The sequence below is a fragment of the Lingula anatina genome, chromosome 4, assembly GCF_051362555.1.
Source record: "Lingula anatina isolate TDL-2025a chromosome 4, LinAna3.0, whole genome shotgun sequence".
Classification (NCBI taxonomy): Eukaryota; Metazoa; Brachiopoda; class Lingulata; order Lingulida; family Lingulidae; genus Lingula; species Lingula anatina.
Genome location: NC_141770.1, coordinates 9591247 through 9607716, shown reverse-complemented (window position 1 = coordinate 9607716; position 16470 = coordinate 9591247). Strand labels below are relative to the sequence as shown.

General features: G+C 37.4%; 2 protein-coding genes across 2 annotated transcripts; one reads left to right on the top strand and one right to left on the bottom strand.

The window, feature by feature from the left end:
- Positions 1-2537: 2537 nt before the first annotated feature.
- Positions 2538-5439, top strand: LOC106152394 (uncharacterized). The gene is made up of 4 exons (XM_013525946.2): positions 2538-2726; positions 3068-3145; positions 3629-3803; positions 4056-5439. Exons 2-4 carry the CDS (start codon positions 3070-3072, stop codon positions 5059-5061), a joined length of 1257 nt encoding a protein of 418 aa, XP_013381400.2. The 5' UTR covers positions 2538-2726; positions 3068-3069; the 3' UTR covers positions 5062-5439.
- A 204-nt stretch (positions 5440-5643) lies between these two features.
- Positions 5644-14011, bottom strand: LOC106152379 (nudC domain-containing protein 1). Its single transcript, XM_087011579.1, has 9 exons — positions 13875-14011; positions 13213-13367; positions 10943-11128; positions 10277-10466; positions 9775-9969; positions 9139-9349; positions 8127-8268; positions 7714-7839; positions 5644-6360 (listed from the first exon to the last, which is right to left on the bottom strand). The coding sequence occupies exons 1-9, from the start codon at positions 13987-13989 to the stop codon at positions 5905-5907; spliced, it is 1776 nt and encodes a 591-aa protein (XP_086867705.1). The 5' UTR covers positions 13990-14011; the 3' UTR covers positions 5644-5904.
- Positions 14012-16470: the final 2459 nt, after the last annotated feature.

Below are 16470 nucleotides of genomic sequence, written 5' to 3'. Positions count from 1 at the left end.
CGGTAGTTAGCCTCTCGCTAGTTATGAGTGCCGTTTCACGAAACAATCGCTAGTTCTCTCGCTCGTTATTGTCTCGTTATTGCCTTGGATATTTAACGACTGGTCCCCGTTTCACAAAGAATCTTAAATCCGTAGTTGACTAGCTCGAGCTGAATGGCCTAGCTAGGTCGACTACGCTGCAGTCGACTAGGAGTGTTTCACAAAGAATCTAAAGTCGTAGCTTGGTGTGCTTACCGTAGTCGACGCGCACGAGAAACTCTTCAAGAAAAGGAGGTTTAAAATTTCAAAGTTTCACAAGACATAACGTTTAATGGCCTCTTTCGGCCGAGAACGATCGTTTATCAACGATAAAAGTCAGCCAAAACACAAACAAAGTTTGTTTTTGAACTTTATTGATTAGTTTTACTTCAATTCAACTTCAAAGTAACAGTTAAACATTAGCTTGTCGTGGAACACTACTGACGGACATCTAGCGGTCAAAAACATAAACAAACACGCGATCGGCTGGGTAAAGTGGCATTTTATTTTTTATTTCAATATTCCATAAATGTCAGTGCTATTCAAGAATATTATAACACAATATCTTGAAGGAGGTATATTCTTTCCAAATTTTTGTTGTTTATGCTCTCATTTACCGAGTTTTAGTTGAGCTTGCCGACTTAAGTCTCCTCCCGAGGAGGCTAGACATCGTCGACTAGCAGCTAAGAAAAAAACGACGTAAGCGACCTTTTAGTTTCTTTGTGAAACGGGACTAAGACCGCATTCTCAACGAATTGAGCCAGGCTTTACAAATCCTGAGAACTAAAAATGGCGGACGTACATGAAAAAAAAACCCCGCCTAATCTTTTAATAGTCTCTCCGCCTCTCACACGCCTCCCCACACGTCGTCCCTGCGGGGTACAGTAATTAAATCTCGGCTCCGAACATGAATATCTCCGTGAATATCTCTGGTGATATTATCTCCGTAGACAGTCGATTCATTGCTGCTCTACGGGCCAATTCATTCCTTTTTCGTCTCTGTTTTGAAAGATAATAGAACAGAAGAGCTTTTTTCCTTCGATCGCCTTCAGCCGCCATGCTTTCTTCACCACGAGTTTAACTGATGAGCATGCGCACTTAATATTTCTCAGGTAGCTTCCGCATGGCGGAATTTTTAAGTGTCCTAAATTTTAATTTTTGGTGTCCTAAATTGTTATTTTATACAGCGGCGGATTTAGGGGGGGGGGTGGTGTTCAGGGGGGATCCTGTTCCCCCGCCTTTCGGTTTCTGGAAAAAAAATCACACCAATATTCCCCTCCTGATTTAAGAAATTTGAAGAGCTGAATCATAGTTCTAAACTGCACCGAAAGGCAACGTTTGCCCTCCAAAACACCCAAGGGTCGGCTTCGCATCAGAAGCCTGTCATTCTTAAAAAAAAAAAAAAAAAAAACCGGACCCCCCTTCAAATAACCCTGGATCCGCCCCTGTTATACTCACTGATAATTAAAATCACCCTTACCTTCTGGATTTTCTCACAAACGGTTGTAATTTGAAATGTAAATTTGTTACAAGTGCCCACGTTCTCGTTTTGAACACCCAAAAGTGCACCATGTGCACCCAAAAGTATTGCATTTTAGGTGTAAATACAATCTATGTTTATCCCAGTACAAAATGACAAGTGTGTTTTACATGTTGTGTAGAAATTTTGATTATAAAATCATTGAAATGTGAGTTTTTGGTACGAAATTCTTCGTAGAAGGACAGATTTTGGACGTTATTTAATTTTCATTCCTTTTATATTTCATCACCAGTCTATAAAATTTAATTCATATAAAATATTAGTTGTATTTTTTCCTTTTATTTGGTATGTACTGCTTATAAGTGACTATACTCATTCTAAAACTGCAGGAAGTAAATGACACTAGATAAATGCAGGAAATTTATTTCAAAGTAAGAAATTAATTTAAAAAAAAGTAGAAAGAAAACAGCTATAATCAAGTGTTATTTAATCAATTAAGTGTCAGTTTAAACTGGAATTTAGTCTGGAACTTTGTAATAAGTAGGCCTACAATGTTATGTAAGGATCGAAAGCCATCAATGGAATATTATCAAATAAGCCTCACAGATAGTATCATGAAGTGTAAAACAAATCCACGACAGTCAGTTTTCTTGTTCCAACAAGCAATGTGTTTTACCTTGCATAGGTCTATGTAAGCCTAGATCTAGTTTCTTCACGAAAATCGTCAACACCTTTAACGCCTTTGGCCTACAGATTTCCCCCGATTTTAAATTTGTGGTTGTGACATCTGAGCTCCAATGGGTATATATATATTTTATTTTTTTTTTTAAATTTTGTAAGCGTGTTATTGAGTCTTTCCAGGATTTTAAACCGTTTCTTATTATATTTATAGATCTACACGTAGATCTATTCAAATTTATCGAATCTACAGCGGCATGTTACGGGAGTTGTAACGTTGTGCAACGTAAACATGATGACGTCATCTGTGTGACGTAAAACGTCAAGCAGATAACGTGGAATGACACCACGTGCGCTTGACGTAACGGTTTTGCGTCCGCGACAGTCTTAGGCAACTTCTGTCCAGGGGCAAAATGTCCGTAATAGCACTGCCTGGATAATTTGGCACTGAAAAAGAGGAGTAAACGTTTTAGATTCTCACTGTTTATTTCAAGACTATCTATCAACTTGACGTAAAATTCAAGTCCAGAGTTACCCATTTGACAAGCAGGTAAGTCGAAATGAAACGGGAATAATTCAGGTCGCATATTAGGTCAAATAACGCAACCAAAATATATATTTTGCGTGATTTCAACAAGTGAATCGAAACATTTAAAGATATTTCGGCCAAAAATCACATTGCCTTTACAATGATTTCGAGTTAGCACCGAAGTTTAATTTATCAGGTTGGTATTTTTTGATATTTTTCCTAATTTCCAATCGATTTATTTTATGTCATATAATCTTATTCCATAAAAATGATAAATGAAAATTATCAAACCTAAGCCGAAAAACTTTCATACCGTTCGTAAACGTTCGAAATGAGGCTCTCTAGAAATGAACTCTTTTCAGGTATGATGGCCTTCTCACAAATCGCAGCTGTCTTCTTTTGTTGCTTTTTGACTTTTCATCTCACGCCTACCAGTGCAAGTACGTATTTTAAAAACGTCTCACAAGTAGTACACAAAGGTTTAATGCTCTCAATCATTACATATTGCTATTGTCGTTTCACCCCTCATCAGTAGACTATGGGGATTTTTTTTCAAAATAGCGAATTAAAGGAGTTTTCATAAATTCGTTTTCTGCATGTTCAATTTTAATTTTTATTTTGCTCAATAAGTTTTGGTAAGATAAAAAAGCTTGTAATAACCACTCGGTAAAAATGCTAATTACCACCCCATCGTTTTCATTAAAATGTAAATTTACAGATATTTGTGGTTTGGGAATTTTAAAAATCGAAATCTAGTAGAAGTCTAGTAGAAGTCTGCAAAACGCTACAAGATATTTCTTTAATTTTTCTTATTTCTGGCGAAAACCCTGCAAACCTTTCCGTTTACTTCTAACGATATATCAAATTATGATGCATTATCAACCACGTTTAAATGAAATTAAAATAACATGTTTCTTGAACAGGGTGGAGACATCCAGTAGCCGGCCCAGAGGGCGGACGCTACACGGGCTGCTATTCTAAACCCAGCACGACTGCCTTCACCAGTCATGAAAAGATGGGGCGTTTACTCAAAGTTGGAGACTGCACAGACTTCTGCAAAAAGAAAGGAAGTAAATATGTAGCACTGACCCAATCGAGGTAAGCTACAAAAATGTTATTGGGATGTGAATTACACAAAATCAGTTAATCTAAAATGAGGACTCAATACAGCTAGTGTGTCAAATATTATTTCTGTTGCCAGTTTTTGACGTTGTGTAATTCACAAGCATGTCTGCATGTCTGTGTCCTTTCATCAATTCTTGCCGATTGTTAGTATCTTTAATATTCCGTTCGATAGATTCACTGTGCAAACTTCAAAGCCATTAATGATGATTCCACTTTTAATTGAAGGCGAATAAACACCATATGCCGCTGTTTGAAAAACAACGTCCATCTCCGTCAACTTAAGAGAGTTAGTGACTTCCGATGTAACTATCGTTGCCGAAAATCGTTGCTGCCTTGTGGAGGGTTTCGCGGCCAAACGGTTATCTACGCCATAGTTAAAAAAACCAGAACACAAATTCGGCTCGGTTCTAAATCACCCTATGTCAGGAGAAGGAATATCAGAAAAAGACCAAGGCATCGGCCAAGGCCAAGAAATATATGGCATCGGCGACGTGGTTCTGGCAGGGCCATGCGTAGTAAAGGGCGTTTGGAAAGGCTTAAGAGAAGGCGTCTGTATTTAGAAAGGATTAGGAAAAGGCGACGTCAGCATTATGAAAATTTTTGGAAAAGGCGACGTCAGTATTTGGAAAGGCGTAAGAAAAGGCGACGTCAGTATTTGGAAAGGCGTAAGAGAAGACGACGTCTGTATGCGGAAAGGCTTAGGAGAAGGCGACTTAGATTGAGAAGACCAGCTGTTCATAAGCGCCGTCCGTCAATCCGCAAACCTCCCCCAAGACGGAAACCCATCCCTAAACCGAAAATTGTAGCCGTTGAAGTTGAACGCAAACCGGGATCTAAACCAAAAGTGGTGTCAGTTGACATTGAGAAGCCAAAGCCGAAGCCTAAAAAGAAAGTTACAACTGTTAAAGTCGCAGCCAAACCAGTTAGTAAACCCAAAGTGGTGGCAATCCAAGTGGTGCCTAAAACGACAACGAAACCAAAAATTGTAATCATTGAAGCGACGACAGAGAGTCCAAAGGCCGCTGAGGAAACAGAGGAGGGTGAAGGAAATGGTGAGGAAGAGGAGGGCGAAGGAAATGGTGAGGAAGAGGAGGGTGAAGGAAATGGTGAGGAAGAGGAGGGTGAAGGAAAAGGTGAGGAAGAGAAGGAGGAAGGAGGCGACGAGGAAGGAGGAAAAGAGGAGGAAGATGAAGGAGGCGAGGAAGGTGAAGAGGAGGAAGAGGAAAAATAATAGCACGTCTGATAATACGCAAGTTTGAAGGATGTCAAATTCTCAGAAGTTTTGAATGAATTCGTCTTACATTGCCTAAAATGTTACCTTGTGCTGTTAAGCTGTTGCGCAGTTAACGAAGTAAATGAAAGATGAATTGCGTTCTGAAAAGAACTTAAATTTAAAAACGGCGTGGTAAATCAAACCATCGCACACGTTTTCCAAGTTACAATTGGAAACAAACAATTGGCTGTTCTTTTTATGAGAGAAAAACTGCGCACTCGATAACCTGTTTTAATAAAAATCGTAAGTGTATGTTAGCGCATAACGCATTTGTGTTTTTATTTAAACTTTGTCTTATTACAATAACGTATGGAAATAAAACGTTGAAGCAAACTGCATTGTTTTAATGTGATTCATGGTTGAGCAGGCAATTATTAAGAATTATTTTTTATTAAAAAAAATTTTTTGGGTATATTGTCAATTGTTGAAGAGATTTTATTTATAAAAATTCACTATAAGAAAAATAATCTATGCATAAACCTGATAATTACGCACAGGCTACTGACACAAAAAGGGCAACAGAGCAAAGAAACGAAAGACTAATTTCGACATTTTATTTCTCTGGGAAATTCAAGTTAAATATGAATGGATTTGGAAAGATTTCATCATTCTACAGGGAGACAACTGATCCTTTTATCAACATGCCCAGAAATGCATTTCAATCAGTTGTGACCGCCCATAACCTGTTGCATTTGCAGATATATAAAAATCTCATCCCATATATATATAACTGCTTTCCAATATATTTACCAAAGAAGAAAGAGAAAAAAATATATCCTATAATGGAAAAATTATCCTTTGCTAAGTTTCTTTCACTTTAATAACATGCAAAATCTTTGCCGTCAGAACAAAAATCTTGTCAGTTGATATTGCCAGGCCCATCACTGGATCTGTAGAGTCTAAACTAATCACTTGTTGCTTAGCAACTGCTCCAACCTCCCTGCCAGTTTTTCTGTTCCTCAGAGGAGAGAGAGTAGCCTCTGGCTGACGGTAGACAAAAACGTGGCGGACACAGTCACAGAGCACTGCGAATGTTAAGTCTGGCGAGCACCCGGCAAATTTTTTGTCTCTTTTAGATGCCTGGACATACCCTAAGGCGTTAAATGTACCGATGTGAAGCAACGGACACTCTTTTTTCTCGTAGTTTGCCTTTGGTTGCCATAGCAACCCGTCTACATCATGGCGAAGACACACTGCTGGCATCTGATCACTATGTAAAGCTGTGTTAAATAGCCATTGGTGACTACTGAGGTCCACCTGAAGTGACAAAAATGAAGACTGTAATGGCAAATATTTCATAATTTCGAGGTTTTTTTTGTTTTAAATCAGCAAAAAGAAAGATGCATTATTGAACAATTAGATGCAGGAAAACCTCATTTTTTGGTATCTGAATCATTAAAGGTATGATAATAAAGGGTTACAATATCCTTAATGCACCATTTCTATCAAATGCCAGATTCACTGCCTGCATAAGTAAATACATGCTTTACTTTCCTTAGTTAATGCACTACACTGATTGTTTATATAACAACTAAAATCTGAATTATATAGTTCATCACATTTTCCACTTTAAGTGGGAAAATTATAGTCAAGGACTGACAAGATAAATTCTCACAAAAATATACAATGTACACAGTTATCAGTGGCATGCTTCAAGGAAATAAATGTTTTCATCCTTAAATTGGTTTAGGTGCAAATAACCACTCATGACAATCTATGCAACGTTAAAAAAAAAACAAAACAAAATGAACTTAGTAAAATGCATCATGTTACAAAATTGTCAAACAATATAAAAATGCCACTAAATTTTACATTACTTTTTAAAAAACAGTGACTGAAACTGGAAATTTTACCTGTGACCCTTTAATTACCCCTTGCCCCTTTGTGTGTTTTTTTTTTAACTTTTTGGTTACTTTAAAGGGATAACTCTTCGTGTGAGGTCTATACTTCACAATAAAAACATTGTGAATAACTCACAGAAATATAATATATTCTGTTTGACTACAAAAAGGGCAGTTTTAGCTATTATTCTAATATCTGAGCTTGTCTTCAGACCACGTGATCTCCATTGATGGCTATACTCTGTTATAATCTCTTAAGAGATTTTAACAAAAAACCAAACTTTTTAGGAAAAAAAAAAAAAAACAGGGACTAACTTTGAATGTAAAAATGGATTCATTAACCATTGTAAGTATGGGAAAATTGTTGTTTACTCCAGGAAAATTCATTTTTTGGCCAAAACAAAGAGTTATTATCCCTTTAAATTCTTATCTTTGTACAAAATTCTTTGACTTCTAAACATTCAAAAAGCAGAGATACCGAAAATTAGCTCATTTAACGTTCACTTACAGTTCTCAATCTATTCTAGAACATTTGGGAGTATTTTTTTTACAGCTCTAATGTTGTTCTGTAATGAATGTAACGGTTCAAGAACTATTTTGGGAAGTCCTTCAGAATGTCCCAGAACAGATTAAGAATATTTTCAAGAGAAAAAACATCATGTTCTAGTACAGACTGAGAACCGTAAGTGAGTGTTATATGACAAATTTTCGCAGAGGATATTTTTCATCCCAGAATCCATCAACAACCACTCCATGTTGGACATCTCACCAGATGAGTCGACTGGTGTGTATCCCCGTCAAACCTCAACATGGCTGATGTTTCTTCTGGAAACGTGTCACATTCCTCCAACTGTTGGGAATTGAATGGTTTTTCACTTCTGTCTGGGTCAGCATTCTGTCAATAAATAAATAAATAAATAAATAAATAAATAAATAAAAATATTTATTTTTATCTATAATAAAAAATCTTGCTACTTATAGAGCTTAAACAGATGCTGAATACTTTTTTAAAAAAATGGTCAATAAAAGATGTTTGGTCAGTGAAAATGTGTGTGTTTTGGGTGGAAACAACCACTCATCACTGACTGTTTGCCTCAACATCTATTAACTAATGTGTGTGTGTGTGTGTGTGTGTGTGTGTGTGTGTGTGCGTGCTTGCCCGTGTTAACATGTGATATTTACCAAGGTATCAGAGGTCAAGTGTTCCAGTCTTTGGTGTATCTCCTGTGCCGTGGCTGGGTCCACAACCATTTCTCCACGGTCATCTCCACTGACCACTGCTGACCACATTGCTGGGTCTTTCTTGCACAGTTGGAGTTCTAGTCTGAAATTTTGACGCCAGAATGTAGTTTTTTTTTTTTTAATAAATGAAGAAAATGATATTTACAAGGCAGCAAAGTTGTCAAATGTACAGAGGAAAAGCAGAATTTAGTAATGCACAACTTAAAAGGATAACAACTGTTCATTTTGGCCAAAAAATGAATTATCCAGGGATAAACAGCAATTTTCCAATCCTTACCAATGGTTAAAGATGCATACAAAGTCAATTTTTTGTCACAAAAACCAACCAAATGCCAGCATATAGATTCAAGTAGTATAACTAAGAGAATTACCAAAAGGCATTGTTTAATTTTACCCGAAAATGATGTTTGAACAGATTTTTCTGCTGGCATTCTAAGCTGTATGTCAATGGGGCAGGAAAGTACTGTAGGTCACGAATGTAGGTTAAATTTACAACCATAAATTTAAAGAAAGGAGCAGTCTAAAGGTCTTTTATGGCTGATTGAGTGATCTATTCAGTTTATCCCTTGGCATGTCGAATTTATTTGAGTCGTATAAGAATCTAGTAGAAGTGGTTTACATGTGTTACTGGGAATCCACTCTCCACCGATGCTCGGTTCGTATGTACCTTTAATGAATCCATTTCTACATTCAAAGTTAGTCCCTGCTTTTTTCTAAAAAGATTTTTTTAATAATCTCTTAAGCATATGTACATAAGAATGAAATGAAAAAAATTAATAGTTCACATACATGTATATATAGAAATTAAGCCTTAACACATAATTCATTCAGCAGCTATATTACAAGAACTTAAAAGAGTAGTAGATTTATGTGAAAAAAAAAAAAAAAAAAACATGGCAACCTAATATCCAAGAACAGGGTCATGTGTCAAACTGAAAAATTCAAAACATACCTCCTTCCTTCAATGTACCATGCGCTTCCCTCAATGTCAATATTTTGCTGGAAATTACCTTCCAACAACACCTGTGACTGCAGGCGTATCTTAATGTAATTATGACTGAGTGCGGCATCAAGATCCTTTTTGTTAGTATTCTCTGGTAAAGTGAAATGCACAGTCAGATCTTCCATAGATTGGAACCAGGTGTAGGCAGGAGCCTTCTTGTCTGGAAACACAAACAGGCCATGTTGTGCTGCCATCTATTTTTGTGAACATAAACTGAATATGGTTACATCTTACACACTGAATATGTACAGATGTCTGCATTTACTTTCAATGCTCAAAAATGGGGGGGGGGGGGGGGGGGGGGGGGGGGGGGGGGGGGGGGACAACCTCAGCTTTTCCTTTCATATTCTAGACAACACTGGTATAAATATCCGGATTCTACAAAAGATCTTCCAAGTGAACATCTTACTTTCACCTTGGCAAGCTGGATTGCAACATCAAGTACGTCTTAACATACACAAAATTAACATACAAAGATGTAAATTTAATAAAATCCCCATTTCATACACAAATCCTTCACTTTTACAGCCATTTCACACATAAAAAGCAGGAAATCATATGAAGGGAGAACAATATTATATATACCTTCGCCATTTGCCCTAGCGCTCTCCTTAACCTCGGCCTTCTCCACTGGCTTCACAGAATCATAAACAAAGGTGAAATGTTTTTCACTGCCGACAATCATGCCTCTGCCATGCTGCTCCAGAGTGAGGAAATCCGGAGCGCTCTTGCCTTCCAGTCTTCTCACTCGTGTCAGTTCCCATACATTTGTTTCTGCGGCTAAAATTCAAGTTATAATGTGTGATTACTTTATCAATTTTGTCCCATGTTATCTAGTGGGATCCAGAACAAGGAGACTAAATAGATCAAATATACTACATGTATTTACACATATCAACAACAACAACAATAATCATTATAATAATAATGAAATGAAAAAAAATGTATGTAGTATTCAAAATGGATTTATACTGTAGTTCCTTTCTACAATGGTAATTTGTTTTGAGAATAATATATATAAATAAAACAAATTCCAAACAAGTAAACAAATGCCAAAAACATAAATGAAATGAAAATTAATATCTACCAAATGTCAAAGTAAGCCACTCCAGAACTGATACAAAATCGCCCCCCTTAATCTCCTCTGCCTCCTCAGACACCATGTCTCTCTCCTCGACATACAGCAGCGCCACCTCAAACATGTGACAGCCTTCTTTAGAGAGAAGAGAATGCACCACCTGGAAATTCTGGCCTTCTATTTCATGCCTGAATACCACCTAGTAGAAAATAATAAATTTACAATTAAAACCAAAAAAACCTATCAAAACAAAAATAAAGAAATTATATTTACTGGTCTGTTTCTCAAAAAAACTTACGTCAGTTCTCTAGCTTTGTTGGCTAGGACTTCCATGAGAGTGCTGTAACATTGTGCCTGATACGGTAAGATGTGTGCATGTGACCATGTAACCTTGGCAATTAAGTTCTTAGTCAGGGAACCTGACTTAATTTTTTTTGTGTGTGTGTGTTTGTGTGTGTGTGTATGTGAAACCAGGGCCTCATCAAGGAGAGGTACATTTTTTTTATACTTTTTTTTTTTTTTGCTTGATTAACTGCAATAACAAAATCATATTAAAATATATATATATACGCCAATCTCGAAAACAAATTCAATAGATAGTAATAAATATAGTAGTAAAAGTGTGTGCAGAAATTCCACAGACTGTTCCCAAGTTTAGTTCTATATATAATGTACCTTCCACTCCTGGTCCAGCTTTCTGTCCCCTGTCCTCACCACATACAGCCTTCCTGCGCCATCGGCAACAGTGAGGACTTCTGGCGAGGGGAAATGTAAGGAGACATTATGGCGGCCTGACTTGCTTCTCTGCTGGTCTGCGTCTGGCAGCCTTAGCACTGGCTCACCTTTGTTCAAACTGCTGGCCTTGGAAGTTTTAATTAATAAAATAATTATAAGACATGATGCCACTGTAGAAAATAACTACAGTGTATTATGTCTCACTGAAAGAACTGTTGTTCTTTCCAGAGGCAGATCCAGAGACATTTTCTGACAGTCTTCCAAATTATCTTTGTTGATCCATCTTCCATTTTCGACTGTCTTCTGACAGAAAAAAATTAGATGCTCTTCAATGTAAACTTGAAAAATTCTGACCATCTAGATGGGCTCAATTCGCTCCTGCTTTGTAGGGGATGCATATGATAAATGCACATAATAAGGTTTGCACTGCTTGGCATGTGGTGGATCCCACATTAAAAAATCTGCAGTTTCACTGGTACAAATGAGGGGCAAAGTTTTTGCCAAAGAAAAAGCAAAAAAAAAGGACATCTGAAAGCTTATTGATTTGTGGGTTCAATATTCTAAAGAGCCAATGTTCTACAGAGGACTTAATCTAAGTTCATGCCCTACTTTTATGGTCTTATCATGGGATTTTATGCCATGACCCTGTCTGTTACTTGGGGGCGTCTCGAAAGTCCGAAGGTTCATTGGTCCGAAGTTTCATTGGTCCGAAAAGTGGTAACATTTTCATCGATTTTTTAATCAAGGGTTCATTGGTCCGAAGGTTCTATAGTGAACATTCGGACCAATGAACCTGCGGACTATTGAACCTTCAGACTATCGCTACCGCAGGGCTCGACATTAGCGCCTGTCCGCCTGTCCGGGACAGGTAAAAATTCAGTTTGGACAGGTGAAGTTGCAGGGTTGGCTGTCCGACGGACAGGTCATGTTTTGTGAGAAATTTGGAGCAAAAGTCTTTAAAAATCATTTTTGTTGCATACTAACGTCTTTTATTCTCTTCCTAGACGGCATTGAAAAGAGTGACCTACTTTTGGCACAAAATACATACAGTCGCAAAACGAAGTCTGAGTAAACTTACCGCCAAATTATGAAAGTGAACACCCTCCAGAACTTCATCAGACAAAATCTATTCACATATCAAGTCTTTTACTGAATATTTATTTAGTTCAAAATCTACATGCACTAGTAATAAAGACCGTTCCAAAAACAGAAACTACACAAGTACTGTACTGGGTACAAAGCCAGATTGAACTGGATGAACTGGCTATATCTAGTTTGTTGTCAAGGCAACATACTGCCTGTCAATCAAATACATTGTATGCTATCTACTCACTACAGAAAGTGAAATCTTTTGGACTGAAGATCTTGTTGAAATGTAGTTTATTTGCCAAAATATAACCTGAAATTTTGTATGATGTTTTCTTAAATGACTCTAGCATCACTAATGTTATTTACAGTTAAAAATTAGTGCTGGAATTTGATAAATTAACATTGCTGTCATATACCAGAATGATATTGATGTAAGGAAGAAATTAGTAATAACAAATATGAGAATTTAAATAAAAAGAAGGGGAACTTTTTATACTGATTTTATTTAATTCATATATTAAAGAAAAATCAAACACATGATAACCCCTAAAGAAGTTAAATTGTTAATATAAATACATGTAAAGTACTATAAAATGAATATTATTTAACTTTTCATTTAACTATATTTAAATATTATTAATTTTGAATATTTTAATAAAATTAATTTAACAGTACCCCCTCCCCACTTCCCACTCAGGGTATTTTTTTCCTTAGCTGTTGTTAAACTTCATGTGAATCTGTTATCAAATTGCAGATTTACAATTAGTAGACCCTGTACCCCAAATCCTAGGAGAAGCCCTGATTGTTAAATCAGACTTATATGCAAGATTTAATCTTCAGGAGTTCACAAGTATGAAAAATCAATTTTTTATCTGAAAATAAATTCACTTTAAGGTGCATTTTTCCAGCTCATTTGATTGAGTATTTTGGTAATAAATACATTAAATGTATAACTATACATATTAATTTACAAAGTTCTAGGTATGAATAGAAAAAAAATATATTGGTTTTGTTGGACAGGTTGGTTTAAAAATCGGACAGGTCATATTTATGATCACCTGTCCGAAGGACAGGTGCTCAAAAAAGTTAGTGTCGAGCCCTGTACCGCCCCTGTTACTTACATTGTTTGCTACAAACTTGACAATATCCCATCTACTGTTGACAAAGTAGACAGTGTTGGTGGCCCAGGGGTCTTGAAACAGGTGGTTGTGGATGCCAAATGCTTTCAGATGCTGCAGACTGTACTGTCCAGAAGTCAGTTTTACTTCATCTAGATCTGGAAAATATATCAATATCATTGTTGAAACTGAAAGTGCCTGCATTTAGAGTAACATACAGTGGCTAAGTAACTTTTGGAACCTGGGTATCACGGTGTGATTTGCCTTGTTGCCCCCCCCCCCCACCCCACCCAACATACTGTACATGTATCAGTCTAGTTTTTCTTGTTTTCAGTCTGTAAATTTTTTAAAGCAATAGGGTCAATACCTTTAGTTATGATCAGTTTTTGAGGGAAGAGGGTGTGGATGCTCTCATAAGTGATGGAGGATGGATCCCAACTCTTTCACTTTGCCTCCTTCACATGCACAGTACTCTGCACGGAAAACCCGTGAGTTAAATTTCAGGCCTCTAGCTTACGTAATTACAAAAAACGTGTGGACACCCTTGTACTCCATGTACTGTGGTAAGTAACAGTAAGTACGCGAAGCAGGGTGAACAATCATGGCTACCTCTAGCAGTATGTGAAGTGTGTACAGTAGATTACTTTCCACACAGTTAAGCTTACCAAATTCAATGTTATTAGTGTACACTGGAATGGAGTCCAAGGATAGTTTGTATCCATCGAAATTCGGGTCAATTAAAGCCCGATCTACTTTCATATCCGTCAATGTGTCTGCCATGCTGACGTTCTGTACTCACAACTCTAAAGAGCGCAAAGTGACAAACTTCCAAGAGGAGCCAGCATTGGAACTTGGTTCAGTCTTCAACGCAGCAAATTAGCACTGGTAAAGAGACAGTATAGGAAAATTTCCTCAACTCAGATAATTTTCTCTTTTTCTGTTAGAACGCTGAGTAAAAACTCGAAGAATGCACCCATCAGTTTTCTCGGGTAAAGGCATAGAGTTACGAGTAGTGCATGGTGTACGTTTGAGCTGGATTAAATAATTGTTCGAATAGGCCTACACCCGAAAAATTCTTGAGAACACAAGGAATCTCGTGGGCTGTAGTTGCTCAACGGGCCCACTCATGAACATATGAACGAATGTCAAACAAGCAAAAAAAAAATTTTTTTTTTGAAACAGCAGAGCATACATGTATAATGGTTATGCTACTTTGAGGTAAGCCTACAATATTTGTTCAACATAAATTGCCCTATAAAAGCGCATTATTGTCATAAAACCTTTAAAAGTAGTACGTAAGATAGAATAAAAAGTTTAAGACTTCGTATTAAAAAAAGGAACACGACTGAAGGATAAAAGCAACATAAATTTTAAAAGTGATGTCTGCTACCCTTATAGTAGGGCCTACATGTGTCAACTCGTCATGCAAGCGTTATACCGGGTTATTGAAGTTGACGCTTATCCTCCATCTGTATTCTAAAGCAACTGAACATTTTCCCTCCTCCCTAGACAGGGTAGTTATCTCTGGTCTATACCAAATACCAAATACCTCGACGCCCTTGTCGACCCTTTTTTCGCTACAGAAAACCTGGTAGCCTATGTGCTGCTTTGTACAGAATGTCACTGAAATTTTTCGGGCTATAATCGCTGGCGGCCGCCAGCCTTTCGCACAATTGTAAAAGGTGATATCTCCATGCCCAATATCAATGGCATACCAATTCAAAACGACGGCACCCGTTCTCTTTATGACTTTAATTGTCGTGTAATTTGAAAGTAATCCTAGAGATGAACTTGACGGCAAAGCGGCCGCATTTCCACGACGCGATAATACGCATGCGCAGAAAACTCATTTCCTGGCAAATTCAATAACGACGTTTGCGACAACTGACTTTGTTCGGGGCTGGGGGGGGGGGGGATTTTTTTTTTTTTTTTTTCGGAGAACGGGCGAAAATCGGTGCGCGCGCAGGATGTCATCCATAAAAATAAAAAAGTGTGGCCTAAACAGTGCCAATTTACGCACTCATTTATGAAGAGAGGTAGGCTACAGTAGGCCTACTACAGGGTGTTGGTGCTCAGTGACAAGTGAGGGGTATGGTATAGTATCAGTACCTAATAAGGCTGCATTTACAACCAGATGATCCGTGAACTAGCTAGTCCCTAGATCAAACATGGCTCGCACTTGGCAATGGATTCCCGCTTGCCAAGTGCGCCGCCACAACAGGGACAGAGCATTTTAATCTCTGAGCCGAAATTTAATCCATTTAATTGCTAGGACCCTGCTAGTCTGGCGCGTGCGGAGAGACCATTAGGGGACTAGCGGCATCGCTTTCAAGTGGGGTCAGCTAGTCCGCGGATCAGCTGTTCTGAAAGCGCCCAAAGAGTAAACAGCGAAGCAAGCAAGGCCACCTCCCAATGTCAGTCTACATATACTGATCTCCAGCACGTGATCCCCTTGCCACCCTATTGAGGCACGTGTAAAATGTCGAGGACGACAAAGAGAACAAACCAAGAGTTAAATCAATTAGCTATTCTACCCCATTGCCGCACGGCTGGATGGTAGCGATTTTTTAAGGTCATGTGCTACGTGATTTGCCTATCTACAACTTGGATATGTAGATCAGCACGCAAAGCACTTTATGTTAGGGCTACTGTTATTTTTGGAAAAATACCCCAACTAGAGGGCATAAAGAGCATTTGTATTTTTTAGTGTCACAGTAAATTGAAATTTGAAAATGAATGCATATATATTTAGTACAAATGAGCTTGACAAAGAAACATTTTGACAAAGATTAAGTATACAAGCTCAAAACTGATTTATTTTGTACATTATTTAGACTTACTGGAACTGGTGAAGATGAAAATAACAAGATAACTATCAGACATCAAGGAAAACTGAAAGTCGGCTTTAAAAGATTGTTTCTCTCTAAATATTCACTTCCTGCGTCTTGAAATAATTCTCAATTTATTAGTAGATTATAGATCTAAAAAAGTAAAAAATTAAACCACACAAAATATAAATTATTTGCATCGAACGATTAAATTCAGTGTATGGAGAGTCCAATTGAATTGCTTAAATACGACAACACGAAAATTAAAAAAAAAAATTACATCATAAACTTGAGGGAAGAGCACATTAAAACGTTTATAGTGTTTCACATAGAAAAGAAACCAGGAAAATATGCCAATGCTCCATGCTAATGAAGTACTTAAAATTATGAAGAGAAAACAGCCTCGCGGCATCTGCGTGATCTGAAGTGACGT